General features: G+C 38.3%; 5 protein-coding genes across 5 annotated transcripts; 2 read left to right on the top strand and 3 right to left on the bottom strand.

Moving 5' to 3' along the window:
• Window positions 1–1,389: 1,389 nt before the first annotated feature.
• On the top strand, window positions 1,390–2,053 carry GCK72_010347 (uncharacterized protein; the record flags this gene model as incomplete). Its single annotated transcript, XM_003111002.1, has 4 exons — window positions 1,390–1,467; window positions 1,560–1,696; window positions 1,762–1,868; window positions 1,947–2,053. 4 exons carry the CDS (start codon window positions 1,390–1,392, stop codon window positions 2,051–2,053), a joined length of 429 nt encoding a protein of 142 aa, XP_003111050.1.
• A 309-nt stretch (window positions 2,054–2,362) lies between these two features.
• Window positions 2,363–3,463, top strand: GCK72_010346 (uncharacterized protein; the record flags this gene model as incomplete). Its single annotated transcript, XM_003110970.2, has 3 exons — window positions 2,363–2,506; window positions 2,611–2,894; window positions 3,340–3,463. 3 exons carry the CDS (start codon window positions 2,363–2,365, stop codon window positions 3,461–3,463), a joined length of 552 nt encoding a protein of 183 aa, XP_003111018.1.
• A 154-nt stretch (window positions 3,464–3,617) lies between these two features.
• On the bottom strand, window positions 3,618–4,268 carry GCK72_010345 (uncharacterized protein; the record flags this gene model as incomplete). Its single annotated transcript, XM_003110968.2, has 4 exons — window positions 3,618–3,718; window positions 3,767–3,965; window positions 4,099–4,147; window positions 4,195–4,268. 4 exons carry the CDS (start codon window positions 4,266–4,268, stop codon window positions 3,618–3,620), a joined length of 423 nt encoding a protein of 140 aa, XP_003111016.1.
• A 1,058-nt stretch (window positions 4,269–5,326) lies between these two features.
• GCK72_010344 (uncharacterized protein) lies at window positions 5,327–7,304 on the bottom strand (the record flags this gene model as incomplete). Its single annotated transcript, XM_053727813.1, has 6 exons — window positions 5,327–5,645; window positions 5,690–5,866; window positions 5,919–6,493; window positions 6,543–6,869; window positions 6,950–7,181; window positions 7,228–7,304. The coding sequence occupies 6 exons, from the start codon at window positions 7,302–7,304 to the stop codon at window positions 5,327–5,329; spliced, it is 1,707 nt and encodes a 568-aa protein (XP_053587390.1).
• Window positions 7,305–7,813: 509 nt separating this feature from the next.
• Window positions 7,814–11,462, bottom strand: GCK72_010343 (uncharacterized protein; the record flags this gene model as incomplete). The annotated part of the gene is made up of 9 exons (XM_003110655.2): window positions 7,814–7,913; window positions 7,957–8,099; window positions 9,710–9,880; window positions 9,927–10,179; window positions 10,583–10,719; window positions 10,770–10,940; window positions 10,987–11,120; window positions 11,243–11,333; window positions 11,382–11,462. 9 exons carry the CDS (start codon window positions 11,460–11,462, stop codon window positions 7,814–7,816), a joined length of 1,281 nt encoding a protein of 426 aa, XP_003110703.1.
• Window positions 11,463–14,021: the final 2,559 nt, after the last annotated feature.

Here is a 14,021-nt window from a genome sequence, read left to right as displayed (position 1 = left end):
AGTTGGAGAATTTGAGTAAGTAGTTCATCGGAGAATTAAAGATGATTAAAAGATCAAATGATGATAATTTTTCTATTTCAAAGCAAGGAAACCATTACATTACCTCTTCAATACTGTAATGAACTGGGATCTTCCTTGGGACATCAACCATGACGCGGAAAATTAGACGAGAGCACAAATGTATCTCAGTAGAAGCTCCCTCTTTTCATAAAGATCCAAGATGGTTATCTTACCCATCTTATGAAATATAGTTTATCTATAGAATCTATTCTCGCAATTGTGTTGTATAACCTCCAAAATGAAGGTATCTTCATGATGAATCGGAAGAATCATTCAGGATTCCGAATAACAAGACAATGACTAAAATTCTCAATATGACGACCGTTCTCACTTATTGTCTATGCCTCTTTTATTTCCACTCTCTTTCCTATCGTATGTGAACAGAGTGGACAGTCATCGCGGAAAACGCGCGGGAAACATCCCGTTTTGGTCGTTTCGCGTCTCAGTCGTGTCTACTATTCAAATAAACTCATAAATCGATCGCTCTCTCGTTGTGGCTGTTTTACTACGAAATTGAGTTATGCAACTTCTTTTCTAGTCAATGTTGCAGCTATATTTTTGGTTCCATTTCTTCTTTTATAAATGAATTATTAAATTCATTATTTGTTCTCCAAATCGTTATTTTTTTTAACTGACTATATTTCTCAATCGGTCTATCGACAAGGTATCAAAAAAGCAAACAATTATTTTCCGTGAGTATTGTTTAATGACCAGCCTATCTGCCCCGCCTTCGGCGGTTCAGCCGGCTGGTATCTCCTCATTTACGTGGCCACCCTTTTCAAATGTGCCCGCATGGCCGAGAGGCCTGAATCGGCGGTCGTTGTCCAAGGCACGCTGGTTCGGTTTTGCCCGCTGGCTCAGTTTCTCTTCTCTTTCAAAAACCGTTGCGGACATCGCCTCAGACAACGCCCAATTGTTTTTTATATATAAGAATGATGTGTTCGATATACAGAATGAAAATACTAAAAAATTGAGAAGAGTAACGGGAAATTATTCATTTATTGCGGGAAAAGCTGCAAAATTTCCCGTTACCCTTTTTATCCTTTTCTGTCTTCATTTACATTGTTTGTTAATACATCAAATGCGCGCGTTAACGCGTCATTTAAAAAAAAACGATTTTGCTTCTTTGCTATAATAGTGCACCAAGGTTTCCAATAATTGTTTCTTTGATAAATCGTTTTGCTCCCACGCCTCTTTTTGTTGATAATTCGTGGATCATGTTTGACTCCCTTTGCATCCGTTTCTTTCTCTTTTCTCTTGTGACTCATTCTCTTTTTTATCAGAAAGTTCTCACCGCAATCGATTCATTCTATTTTTCAGTTGTGAAACATGGACGATTTGGCTGATTGCCGTGAAGTGTTCGCATATTTCGATAGCAAGGGTGATGAGCGAATCTCTGTCCAACAGGTAGTTATTCAGTTTAATTTTTTCAAGTATGCCGAAAATCTCAGAACAGTGCCATTATTTATTCTTAATATCTTATAATTTTCCGATTACAGGTCGGCGACGTTCTCCGTGCTTTGGGTCAGAACCCAACAGAAGCCGAAATTCACCGGTGTGTCGGTTCTTTCGACAAAGAAGCTCGTTTGTCGTTTGAAGACTTTGTTCCAATTTTCCAGTCTGTTTCTAAGAACCGGTAAGAGTGGTTCAACTGTACTAATTTGTATTGATACCTTCGGATATTCGTATACTATGTTTCAGTGAGAAACACACCGTTGAAGAATTTGTTGAAGGACTGTCTCATTTTGACAAAGAAGGAAATGGAATGATCAATGTAGCCGAGCTCCGACACTTGCTCACAACACTCGGTATGTTTTTTTTTTGAAATATCAACTATCAACTGAATTTTTGAAAATACAATCCAGTTTTTTCAAATGTTTTTTTAGGAGAACGTCTTTCTGACGAAGATGTTGATCAATTACTTGCCGGGCACAATGATTCGCATGGAAATGTTAATATTTCTGACTTCGTCCGTGCCGTTATGAATTCATAATTATTCCGAGTACTCTCGATTATGTATCATAAATACTATTTTTGGGCTCCCACTTTATTGCTTCCTTCCATTCTTCATAATATCCCGAATATATTCCAAAATCCCGTTCACAGTTATCCGCAAGAGGAAACTCTTTTGTTTGAAGCCCACTGAATACCTATCACTAAAAACTTTGTATCTTACGAAATAAATATTTTAATGTGTTTTTCTCTAATTAGTTTGAATCTTCAATGAGTTGTATTTCTCCTATCCAATTTCTCCTACAGTGCGAAATAACTGATCGTGCCTCTACTTAGCAAATTCAGAAAAATGGCTGAATCGGGAGAAAAAGACGCAGAGGCGACTACAAATGCAGCAGATGGGTATAGTAAAGAAGCTGTGACAATTATAGGATTGCTTGGTGAATGTGGGATTAATGAGTTTGATCCACGTGTCGTGTCAATGTTAATGGATGTACGTTTTTATATTCAGACTCGAGATAATAGAAGTCAGACTCGAGATAATAGAAGTTATTTAGACAATAACTGCATGAAAAGACTCATCTGTTCTTATTTCAGGTACAGTACGCGGTCACATCAAAAGTTCTTCAAGTAGCGAGTGGACTGTCAAGACACGCTGAAAAACAACGAATTGAGACAGATGATGTACAAACAGCAGCCGATATTTTAGGAGTGCTATCATCAAACACTCCAGACAGAGAGAAAATATTACAAATGGCAAATGACAAAAATCAACAGCCACTCCCTCAGATTCGACATAATTATGGATTGAAACTACCGAATGATCGATTCTGTCAATTACAACAAAATTTTGTTTACAAAGCAGATGATAGTTATCAAGAGTGAGTCGAAAATTATTACCGTAAAAACTGTAATAGAAGCGCCCCTTTATTAGAGGCGCACCCTGAATAGCGGTTTGAATAATAGTGGCGCACCCTCTAATAGAGGCGCCCCCTTAATAAGCATGAAATATTTTTTCTGAATTTCAAGCACTCTTTTTCAAAGTTCGCGAAAAAACAAAACAAAACCCCTTTTTTTCGGTCAAAGTACTGCAACAACTTTCGCAGTTTTCGTGTAATTTTGTCAGAGAAAATATTAGTTTGGTTGAAAATTGATGACTTAAACGTTTAAAAAATAGCCAGAGAACAGGTTGAAAAATAGAGGCGCACCCTCTATTAAAGGCGCCCCTGTAAAAGAGGCGCACCTGCAAACGAGGTTTGAAAAATAGAGGCGCATGCTCCTATATTACAGTTTTTACGGTAAATCTCAACTCTGTTCCAAATTCAGAATGGAAATGCAGCAAGTTGCTCATCCTCCTCGGATAATTGAACCACCTTCGGCAGTTTTGCGACCGGAACACGTTCAGAATATGCTGAAGCGAAGAGCGCCGGAGGACGACTTTGATTCATGAATATTCTTTTGTTTCTAATTGTTACATCCAAACATCGATTCATACTGATCTCTATGGAAACATGTCAATCTTTTTTTTTGAATTTTCAGCATTGAATTAAAAACTTTTTATTGAATTTTCAGCATTGAATTAAAAAAAACAATTTATTTATTAATTATTCATTATCGCTTGCTCCTCCAGTCACAGCATTCTTGAGTTCACTTGTTGACTCAACAATTTTGTTTGCAGCCATTTTGAGATGGTCGAAACGGCTAGCTGAAAATTTGTAGAGTGTTTAGCACGCATCTTCAAATTGAAATCTACCTCTCCTGGCAGTTGGGACTTGCCCCGCAGCTTCAGCTCTTTCTGGTGCAATTTCTGGAGCATCCACATTTTTATTGTGATCAGCAAGCAACTGCTCTGCTTCTTCTAATTCCTGTTTTAGTTGCTCAACACGGTCTTTGGTTGATTGTGCGTCTCGTTGGATTCTGCATTCTTGCTTGCACAATTCGTATTCGGTGAGCTGAATCCAGAAGAATATTCTTATACAGCCTCAGCTTGTAGAATAATAAGATTTGATTTTGAGATTCCTGTGGTATCATTAGAACCACAAGAATGAGATTGTAAATACTGTAGGCTTGAGCGAGAAAACTTACAGGTTTTGGGGCAGCTGCTACCTTCTGGACATAAATGACTCTCTGAGCTCTAAAGATTTCATATATAAGACTCATTCTGGGAACAACTCTACTCACTTTGGCTTTTTCGTCTCTCCTAGACTGCAAAACACAAAAAATACAACTACGAGAAGAGCCACAGACTGCTTCATTCTGAAATTATGATAGTTGGGTGAAAGGTGAAATCTGGGAAATTTGACGGTCATTCATGTTTGAAAACATCTATTTATAGACTGAAAATTGAAAAAGACGTTGACTAAAACGTGAAGAAACCCATAACAACAAGCATCAAAAACCGTATGACCGTCACAATTGACGTAAAACAAAAAGAAGTATGTGCTCGGAAGAGACGCAGGAATGGGACACCTCAGGTGATTAAAAGTATTGAATGATAACGACTTTTTTGAGTTTCTGTTTATGATTATCGGAGGAGAATCACGACGAAAACAAGTAGACAGTTTTCGAAGATCAGGAGTTTTGGTCTATCGGAAATGATTCATTAATTTATGGTTAAAGGTGGACTCTACCCATCCACAAAACTCCCCAAAAATACTTTATTCAGTTGTTACAATTCTGAAAATTTTGACAAGGGGCAGTTCGGGAATTCTTCTCTCGGGAAATTTCTGGAAAAATTTTCGATGCGTGCATTTTCTGAAACGCTGTAACTAATGTTGTTCTCTTGTAACTGGCTCAAATATTTTTCTGAAATGTATTGAGGTGTCAAGGTTGTCACTACCAAAGTTAGAGGCCACCACTTTTAGGTTGAACCTTTTACTTGATATTTGGGTTACTGTAGCTACAGTACCCCCTTTAGAGGTATGACAATTAAAAATCTTGCCCCAAGGAAAACAACGGTACTACAGAGTTCAAAAAGTTGGTATTATCCCAGTATGGGCTTCTCTCTTTCAGTTTGGAATCCTTTTTCATTTTTTGGGTTACGGTATCTACAGTAATCTGTTACCCAGTGTCCAAAAATGAAGCACTTGGACACGGCCTCTAGCGGAGGCCCTCTCAATGCACTGCGCACAGTACTTTGAGAGGGCCTCTGCAGGAGGCCGTGCTTGGAGGATCATGGATAAAAATATTAATAATAATAACAAAAAGAGGATAGACATTTAGGAAACTGATTCGAAAAACAAGTATTCATTCATAAAGTCAGAATAAATTTATGAAAACATTCATAGGGATCCGAGATAAAAACTTTTAACCTCTAATCTCCTTTCGATTGTTTCTCATGTTTCTTCTTGAACACTTTTAGTATTTTCTGTTTTGCTCCGCCCCCATCCATTCCACCATTTTCACACATCAATGTAAGTCTATCAAATTCAACAAGTGCCATCGACATCGTTGCACGACGACCTCCGTCGACAAAAATAAAATTGCCCATGTATTTTCTGATTGCTTCAGGACAATTTGGATGCATCGGAAGGAACTTCAACGCCATGGTATCAGCCTTGACAACGGCATTTGATACTCCTTCAAATGGTTCAGCACCATCAGCGAACACTTCGTTGCAAGTGATTCCCCAACTGAAACAGAGGAAATTTGAATAGAAGAACCAGCTCTTAACTACCTGTAAACATCCGTTGCGTAGGAAAATGTGAAAGTGCTCAAAGTCTCCGGTGCTAGCCATTTGACGGGCAGCTTACAACTTGTCTTCATTTTGTAAGATGGTCCAGTGCGAGAGAGTCCAAAATCTGTGATCTTGACTTCTTTGTCGTGAAGGAGACAATTACGAGCGGCGATATCTCTTAAAGTTGTAGAGGTTGTTTGAAAGATCCGAACATAATTCTGAAACAAACCTATGAATACAATTATTACGATGCAAGTATTCAATTCCTTTTCCTGCTCCAATACAAAATTTGATTCTTTCTGCAACCGTCACAATGGTTCCATTTGTCTTTGCAGCCTTCAAATGATCGAGCAAGGATCCTCCTTTGACGAGTTCCAAAAGGATGTAGAGTGGCTGCTCATCATGAGCAACTCCGTACAAACGAACAACATTTTTGTTATTGAAGTTGCGAATGAATCTTGCTTCATTCATCATTTCTTTAATCTTTATTTTACTGAGAAACGCAGAAACTTTTGTCATTTTGATTGCCACTTCTACAGTACTTCCGTCTTTGAGCTTCAATGTACCCTGACATACTTTCCCAAATGCTCCTTCTCCGAGTTTATCACCAACAGTTACATCTGAATGCATGAATTCCCATGGTTGTTGGAGAATGGGAGTTTTCAGCTGAAATGTTCCCGCTGAACAAGTTCCAGTGTTCTTTGTGTAGTAATTGATAAGATCCGAAATGGAATCGAAGAGTCTCGTCATTTCACAGAAGAACTTGTTGCTTTGTTGAACACGTTTGATACATACATTTCGACACTGAAAATAAGAGAAATACGGGAGTTAAGATTCCAGTTTAATGCCTCACTTTCTTTTTATCATCTTCATCTTTCCCTTCAACAAGAATAGGGATCAACGACAAAATCACTTCACGATTAACTTTAGTCTCCCCCTCAACCACTTCCGAAACTCGAAGCAAATAATCTCCTGGGTTTTGCAACGTGGATTGAAGATCTTCACGTGGGAGGAATCCGTGGTAAAAGTTGAATTCACGGAGCTTCTTCTCTAAAACTGGAAAATCGTCCCGTTCGGTAGCGTTGACAGTTTTGTCATCAGCGACTGAACACGACCCTGCTGACGTGATGCGACCACGCCCTTTCTTTTTCTTTTTTTTCTTTTCGGCGTCTGGTGGAGCCTTTCCAAGAAGACTGTTTTCGGTAGGTTGTTGAGTTGTCTGTAAATGATTAAGTAACTCAGAGATGAAGACGGTTTTACTTCTTGTTGTCTCTCCCTTTCACGTCCTCTGTCACCCATTGTTTTCTCTTCTTTTTCTTTTCTATCATCTCTTCTATCACAAGATTTATCATTTCTCGGCATCTCTCCTTTTGATGGTGTAGTTGCAGGCGATGAAGATGGATTTCTTGACATTGAAGTACTTGTAGGAGTCGGTGTTGCAGGCATACTTTTTGGCGCCATGCTCATATCTTTGTCTTTTTCCTTTTCCTTTCTGAAAAAGCGTTCATCGGGTTTGGCACCTAAAACTTGTCTTTTACTTTGCTCCAACTGGCACCGATTGGGCGTAAAGAGACTGCGTGAAGAGTTCTCTGGATCCGTTATCTCTCGATCCCATATTTTCTGTTTTCGTTCTAAAATGGGAACACTTTGTTTTCGGAAATCTTGATGTGGTTACTACCTCTTTTAATAGAAATGAATCCTATTTGACTGATGTTTAGAACGTATTCGATTTGAAATAATCAACATTTGATCGTCAACTGATCAGTTGTTTTGAACACGTGGCTTCTTTTTTTATGTGAACGTGGAATTATGGTTCTCATTACTGGATTGGAACACGCATAAAACGAAACACTTTTAAATTATCTAGATGCACTTTCTAGAGTTGGATTCTATTAATTTCTTTGTTGAGAATTGAACATTAGTATATTATAATTATTGAAAACATGTGATTACTGAATTATGTTCAAACTCTGAAATCTGAACTTCTCAAGTCTTTCGAAATTGATATCCAGAAATCGATTCTAAATCTTCACAACTGAATAAGCTAAAGCAAGTAATTTATTAAAATGTCTCGAAAATAACTCGATAGAATGATAAAATATGGAAAAAGAAGAAAAATGATAATCAATCGGTATAGAAAGGATATTTCGGTGCGAAAGAAGTTTCTCCAAACTGTGCTTGCTCTTTCTCTTCTGATATGTCACTCGGACCAAAAAACGATTCTCTGAAAATAGGGAATAAGCAGAGAAAGTTGAGGAAAGTCTCACTTATAATACGGGCTTGGCATTGTTGGATACAACTCGCTGAGAATTGAAGAGGGCATTCGAACACGTTTTCGAGCTGACAGAAGAGCTTCCATTTCGTTTCCAAGTTCTTCGACTAACTGACCACTTTCGTCTGTTATCGTCACCTGCAATAGATTAACGTGATTTGGAAATTACATGTATCCTGGAAAGTCTGATAAAAAAGAGTTTTATCACTAAAGTATTTAACAGAATGACTGTAAATCTACAATCAACTTAAATTCGATTTGATATTACCGTAAAAACTGTATTAGAGCGACATGTCGCTCTATTTTTCGAACAGGTTTTTGTTGTCGTTATATTACTCACGTAATTGATGGGCGAACTGCGCTATCATTGGGCAGTTTGCGGGACATTTGGGCAGCGCTGCGGAGTGGCGGCGGCAACCCGCCCATTTGAGGCGCAGTTCGCCCGATCCCCGCGCATTGCCTGCCCAGTAGCTGCCCATTCCTAGCGCCGCCTGCCCCAACTCATGCCAGATCTCGCGTCACAGCTGCCCAACTTCGCGCATCGGCTGCCCATCGCCGCGCATTGCCTGCCCAGTAGCTGCCCATCACCTGCCCAGTAGCTGCCCATCACCTGCCCATAATTATTGATTTTCTCAAAAAAAGTTTATTGGGGCAAATGAGAAAGGAAAACATCAAAAAATTAATTAAAGAAATATGAAATTAACAGTGGTTTTGGAGGTTGTCGACCGTCTTGAGCGCATTGTATGCTTAGAGTTTCTAGGTGTTGGATTCCATGCGGAGAGCCGTCCTTTTACCGTTTCGCTGGAAAAAAGTTGTTGGTAATGTATGATAAGGAATAATGAAAACTGCAACTCACGTTTCTCCTTTTGAATGCTCCTGAGGAGCCGTCTGGCGTGGGGACATAATCTGCTCTCGAAAGCTCATATCTGCAAAGGAAAAGTTCATTAAAGAAATTTGACGTAGATCGTACAGTGCAGACTTTAATCCACCGGCGAATAATGCGAATTTCAAAGCAACAAAAATGGGTACTGTGGAGTACTATCACAATGAAACGCAAAACTTATTATCAATAATTGAAAAAATGCGGAAAAAAACCTTTAAAACTTGAATAATGCGGAATAATTGAACGGGCGGTTCGTTCCATCCACGTGGATTCCCATCTCCGCGCACAAGCTGCCCATCTCCGCGCGGAAGCTGCCCATCTCCGCCCACAAGCTGCCCATCTCCGCGCATGTCCTGCGCATCTTCGCCCGACCACACCATGCGCTAGTGTCGAGCTCGCTCGCGCATCGGCTGCCCAGTAGCTGCCCATCACCTGCCCAGTAGCTGCCCATCACCTGCCCATGCGCAGATTGCCCAAAACCGGCGCGGTCGCCCAAACCACTGGGCAACTGGCGCACTAGCTGCCCATCTGCTGCGCAAAATTATGTGAGTAGAGGCTGTCGTTCCACTAGAGGCTTCGTTTTATTTTTCGAACGAAGTTCTAAAAGTCAGTCAGGTTCGATTTATGCGAATAAAAGTGAAATCAGAAGAAAAAAACATGAAAATTTAATGAAAAAACAACGAAAATACCCAAAAACAGGGTGTCGGTCTATTAGAGGCTGTCGTTCTACTAGAGGCTGTCGCTCTATTTTTCGAAGCTTAATCTTGCTGTCGTTCTATTAGAGGTGTCGTTCTATTAAAGGTGTCGCTCTAATACAGTTTTTACGGTATATGGAAACCCTGAGAACCGAATGTGATGAACTAACCTGCACACAACTTTCACTGTCCCATTTCGGCGGACTATCCTTGATTGAACTTTTCGGAATTGAACCATTGCCAGAACTTTGAACAGACTGTTTTGAATGTATGAGCAATTGAGCAAGTTGTGGAATCGATCCAATAACAATAGAGCATGGAACTGTGAGAGTTTGCTCAACCTGAATGAAAGTATCAGTGTTTTGTTGTTTTCTATTCCACACTCACTTCTAATTCCACTGCATAATTCACTGAAAGTATTTTACATTTTCCCAATTTCGGAGGTAGTGATGGAATAATAATTGATTCTTCTTGCCACTCAGTTGTTGTCCCTCCAGGAACTTCTCCTTTATCTATTTTTGAAATGACTCGAACAACAGTTTTGATGTGCTCGTGACCAGCAAATGTTTTTGCTTTGTATGTGGTCTGTTGTACGAATCGGAGAGCCGTGTTCCTGGTTTTAGAGCTCAGATTGATTACTCTGAAAGTGATGATTGATTGATATCAATTTCAAAGAAGAAGCATAATAGATCGAGTCTAGTCAAAAGTCATTAGTTCGTCGAATTTTAAAAAGTTCGGAGTCTAGTATACATCCTATTTTAACGCTCTGGATATATGTGTACGAGACTAATAACTTCTAGATCAACAAATATAACTCCAAAAAAGTTTTTCCATTTAACTTTGATTTGTGTCTTAAACAACAAAATTTTTCTGAAAGCAATAGGAAATTATAACGGCAGACCGTTATAATACAGTTTTTATCGTAGCTTCAATTCCCCTAAAATATGTTTTTTTCCTGTTTATTATTTTTTGTATATAGTACTAGATGTATAAGAGATCCCTCCTTTCAATAAATAAAAACATAAACCGAAAGAAGAACTCACTTATAGCTGACATCAATCTTTTCTCCAGGAGTGAATCCACACTTCGGTATGCGAATTTCTCCTGTTACACTGCCCGTTGAACGACAACAGAATGTGACGGCATGATTTGATTCAATGCATGTTATTGGCTCATTTAGCTGAAATTTGTTGTTTTTTTCTGTTTTTTTGAAAGTCAAAGTGTTCCAACCTTCGGATCCGAGTTTATATCTTCAATTCCAACAACAGTAAATGCTTTTCGACTGACAATATCAAAATCCCAGGGTCTTTCACAAATAGCTTTACATGTGTATCGAATATGCCCGAATTCTCCTTCGAATGATGATGGCAGTGATTTTGGAAGTGTATATGAAAATGGAACCTGAATTGTTTGAATTTAATTTTAGTAAAATAAATTTTTTTTAAACCTGATGAATTCCAGCTGGAAGAACTCTTTCTTTCTCTTTTCCATCTTTCACAATTGTGAATTTATGAGTGTAGCCTGTGTTGAATTGTTCAAGAAAATATGGTTCCGAATGGGAGCAATGTTTACGAGATTTTCCTGAAATGACTTTGGGTTGTGTACATACAGTTTGGAAGGCTGTCGGCTTCAACCATTTTGACCGAGATTTCAAATCTTTGAGAGTGTGTCACCCTCTATTTAATGAAATATTTTAAGCTAACCTGAATGTTTTGTCCAATAAGTTCTTGCTCTTCCTTTCAGTTCCAACAGAATTTCATTCACTTTTTTTGGCTCTTTGTTTTCGATTATTACCTGAAAAATGGCTTTATAAAGTTATTCTCAATCTAAAAAAAATCTCACTTTTCCAGAAATTTCTTGTCCAGCAAAATAAGCTTCTTCTGGATTGTTGAAGACAATTTCGAATCGATCTAACTGAACCATCTCCTAATTTCACTTTTGTTCACAAATAACAGAAACTCTTCTCTTCACTTAAAGATTCGATCTATATTATTTTCATTCTTATTGGCACTTTTGACGTCTGAAACTTGGATTGTATTGGAAAAAAACGAGTAAGCTGCCACCAAAAAATAAGAAAAAACTAGAGTAAAAAGTTGGAGAAAAAGAGCAAAACGGCAGCATAATTGGCTCAATTTGGGTGTGTGTACTAACGTGAAACCAAGTGACATTTGCATTGAAAATTGGCATGATTTGAGAGAAAAAAGGGAATGAAAACAACAAGGTAATTGAAGGTTTTGGTAGAAGAAAAAGATGGAAAATATGGAAAAGAGAAGCAGTATATTTTGGCGAATTCTTCTGAATATCTTTTAGGTCATAGAAGAACAAATCTGTCCTTTTTCTGTGTGCAATTCCGCGTGAAAAAATGTGCAAAAGTGCAGAAAAATGTTGTACTGAGCAAGAGGAGATGGAAGGTAATTGAGGAAAAAGACGGGAAAAAATGAAAGAAAAAATGGAAAATGGATTGGAGATACAAGAGGGTACACTGTCGTGCAAGATGAGAGTTGGGATCTTAAAATCTAAATCGAGAATGATCTGTGCACAAATGACAGTTCGGAAACAAGACTCATAAGATTTGAATGCTGAATCGAACCTAGCACTGAAGTCGACGTCTTTAAACCCAGATTAATAAGTGTCTGTTCTTTTTCAAATTATTTGCAATCTATTCATTAACAGAAATAGTTTTCACATGGGGTTCGAATATGCAAGAGGATTCAGTATACTTCGTGGCAGACGATTTGAGGGTTCAGGTATTTCAGTTTATAAAAGACAAGACATGAATGTTTGACAGAATAGTTCAGGACAGCGCTGGGAATAGTTAGTCATTAAATTAGAGCGTCTTATTCTCTTATTTACTCTATTCCAAACAAGCGTTTATAAAGCTTGGGGATCATTTGGATATTCCAAAGGAGAGAGTCTGGAACAATTCAAAAAAGGAGACGAAGAAGAAGAAGAGAACTGATGAACTCTAAACAACTACCGTACCTCATTAAGACCTTCTTCAAAAACAAGAAAGAAACTCATCAATGAAGCAAAAAAGGAAAAGACATTGTAAAATGTCAGAAAGCGTAAGACTAAACAATTCTACTGCTCCATAGTAAAAGATGGAAGAAAAGCAAGCGATGAGACGGGGAATGGACGAAGAAAGAATTGAATTGAAATGTATTCGGAAGCGGGGAGAAAAGAAGAAGGCTACGACGACGAAGAAGAAGATGAAACCGAAAAATGAGAAAGGACGGGAAGGAAAGGAAGAAGAAAGAAATTGGTTGGAAAAACCGAAAGAGAAACAATTTCTTCTTGTCCGGATTAGTTCTCGTTTTCTCTTTTTTCATAGTCCAATGCCGCCTTTTACTCTTTTTAACTGGTCGTTTTGCATTCACTCCTCCGACTATTCATTGAATGAACAACTTCAAAGAAAAGTGTTTAAAAGCAGTGGAGGCAGCGGATTCTCAGATATCATTGATGGATTCAGATCACAGAAAATGATAAATCAAGTCCTCACTGAACTGTCAGATTGATTCTCAAACTATTTCTTACCAAGGACAGTTCATTTAAAGTTCCAACTTCAGTTTCAGTTTTTGGTTGACTGCTAGTCTACATCCAAGAAAGAACTCGTAGCTATCCAGCATCTTGCTTTTTCTTGGAATAGAAAAAGAAATCGTGCAGAATTGTGTTCGTGACAAACATCAATTGAAACCAACCACAACCAACCAAAACCAAAAAAAAATCCGGGAGCAATGGATTTTGTGGCCAATGAATGGGTGTTGCGTGGTGGAGCAATGAATTATTCGAGGAGCATAGAAATGAAAAGAAGACTCCGCCCTTCATCTTGAAACGTTTTGTTTTTATTTCTCTCTTTTTTCGAACCTTTTTCTTCTTCTACAGAAGATCCTCCAAGAAGAAAAGGGAAAAAGACGTCAAAAAAGAGAGAAACAGGAAATGCGTCTGTCTTTCGATCCGAAAGGAAGTTTCTTTCGAATTCATTTTGAAGTGAACACAAGAATACGTCATTTCGTTGTTTATTGTTGATAAGAAAAGCAAAATGTTTTCTAACTATTCTTTTTCTAACTAGTAAGTTTTTCGAAAAAAGAACAGAATAGAGATGTTTGACGATTTTCTACAGTACTGATCCGAGTTTTTATCTTTAAAATGCTAGCTTTTGCTAGTGATAAATGATAGTCATACAGGTTACCTACATCAGAATACACTGGTTCCGAAAATTCCTGGATCGAGTTATGGAACCAGGGGCACGTGTCTCAAGAAGAAAACAGAAAAATTATTGTTTTCTATCCGAAAAAGCCACAAGAAAAACAAGAGAGAAAAACGTGAAATGAATCGATCATATCAAAATTGAGTCATCGTTGTCGGATGAGGGGTTATCTGAAGGAAAAGAAGATGCGAAGGAGCCATCACACCAACTGTTCCCTTGAGAGAAATGACACTTCTTCTTCTTCTTCTTCATTTCCTTTCCTTCTCTTGTTTTAT

Source organism: Caenorhabditis remanei, chromosome III (genome assembly GCF_010183535.1).
Source record: "Caenorhabditis remanei strain PX506 chromosome III, whole genome shotgun sequence".
Classification (NCBI taxonomy): Eukaryota; Metazoa; Nematoda; class Chromadorea; order Rhabditida; family Rhabditidae; genus Caenorhabditis; species Caenorhabditis remanei.
Note: the sequence above shows the minus strand (reverse complement) of the source record. Positions and strands in the feature narration are given on the sequence as shown.